General features: G+C 43.5%; 1 protein-coding gene across 1 annotated transcript in view; it reads left to right on the top strand.

Moving 5' to 3' along the window:
* ccdc14 (coiled-coil domain containing 14) overlaps window positions 1–430 on the top strand; it is a gene marked incomplete in the record, with an annotated part of 13049 nt that overhangs the window by 10942 nt on the left and 1677 nt on the right. Inside the window, 2 exon segments of the mRNA XM_035678031.1 lie at window positions 46–178; window positions 325–410. Coding sequence (XP_035533924.1) covers window positions 46–178; window positions 325–410 — 219 coding nt within the window.

Raw genomic sequence — 430 nt, 5'->3', positions numbered from 1 at the left:
TGTCATGGAAACTGGGTTAATATTTATTACTTTTTGTGTGTGTAGGCAGTGTAGCAGAGAGGCTGATCAGTCATTTGGAGCAGACTGTGTCCGTACCACAGGTGAATGGTCACAGTTCAAACATCCAGAGTGAACCGGACCTATCATCACTACACAGCCAGAACACTCTGCTCCGCAGGTTACCATTACACCATGCACACAAAACACCTTGTCCTTACCCTTAGCTCTCACGTCCTGACCTCACTAACTGATGTGTGTGTGATGGGTTACATTAAACAATTTAAATAATTCTTCAATTCAGTGAAAAGTATATTTGTGTGTTAGGCGTGTGAGGACTCTGCAGCAGCAGTTGAAAGAGAAGGAGAAGGCAGAGAGACAACAGAATATGGAGACACTCTTTAACTCAGAAGGTAAAGTGTGTGTGTGTGTG

The sequence above is a fragment of the Morone saxatilis genome, unplaced genomic scaffold (genome assembly GCF_004916995.1).
Source record: "Morone saxatilis isolate NCDOM2014 unplaced genomic scaffold, NCSU_SB_2.0 Contig6, whole genome shotgun sequence".
In the NCBI taxonomy this organism is placed as follows: Eukaryota; Metazoa; Chordata; class Actinopteri; family Moronidae; genus Morone; species Morone saxatilis.
The sequence above is the reverse complement of the archived record's forward strand: the minus strand, read 5'-3'. Positions and strand labels throughout refer to the sequence as shown.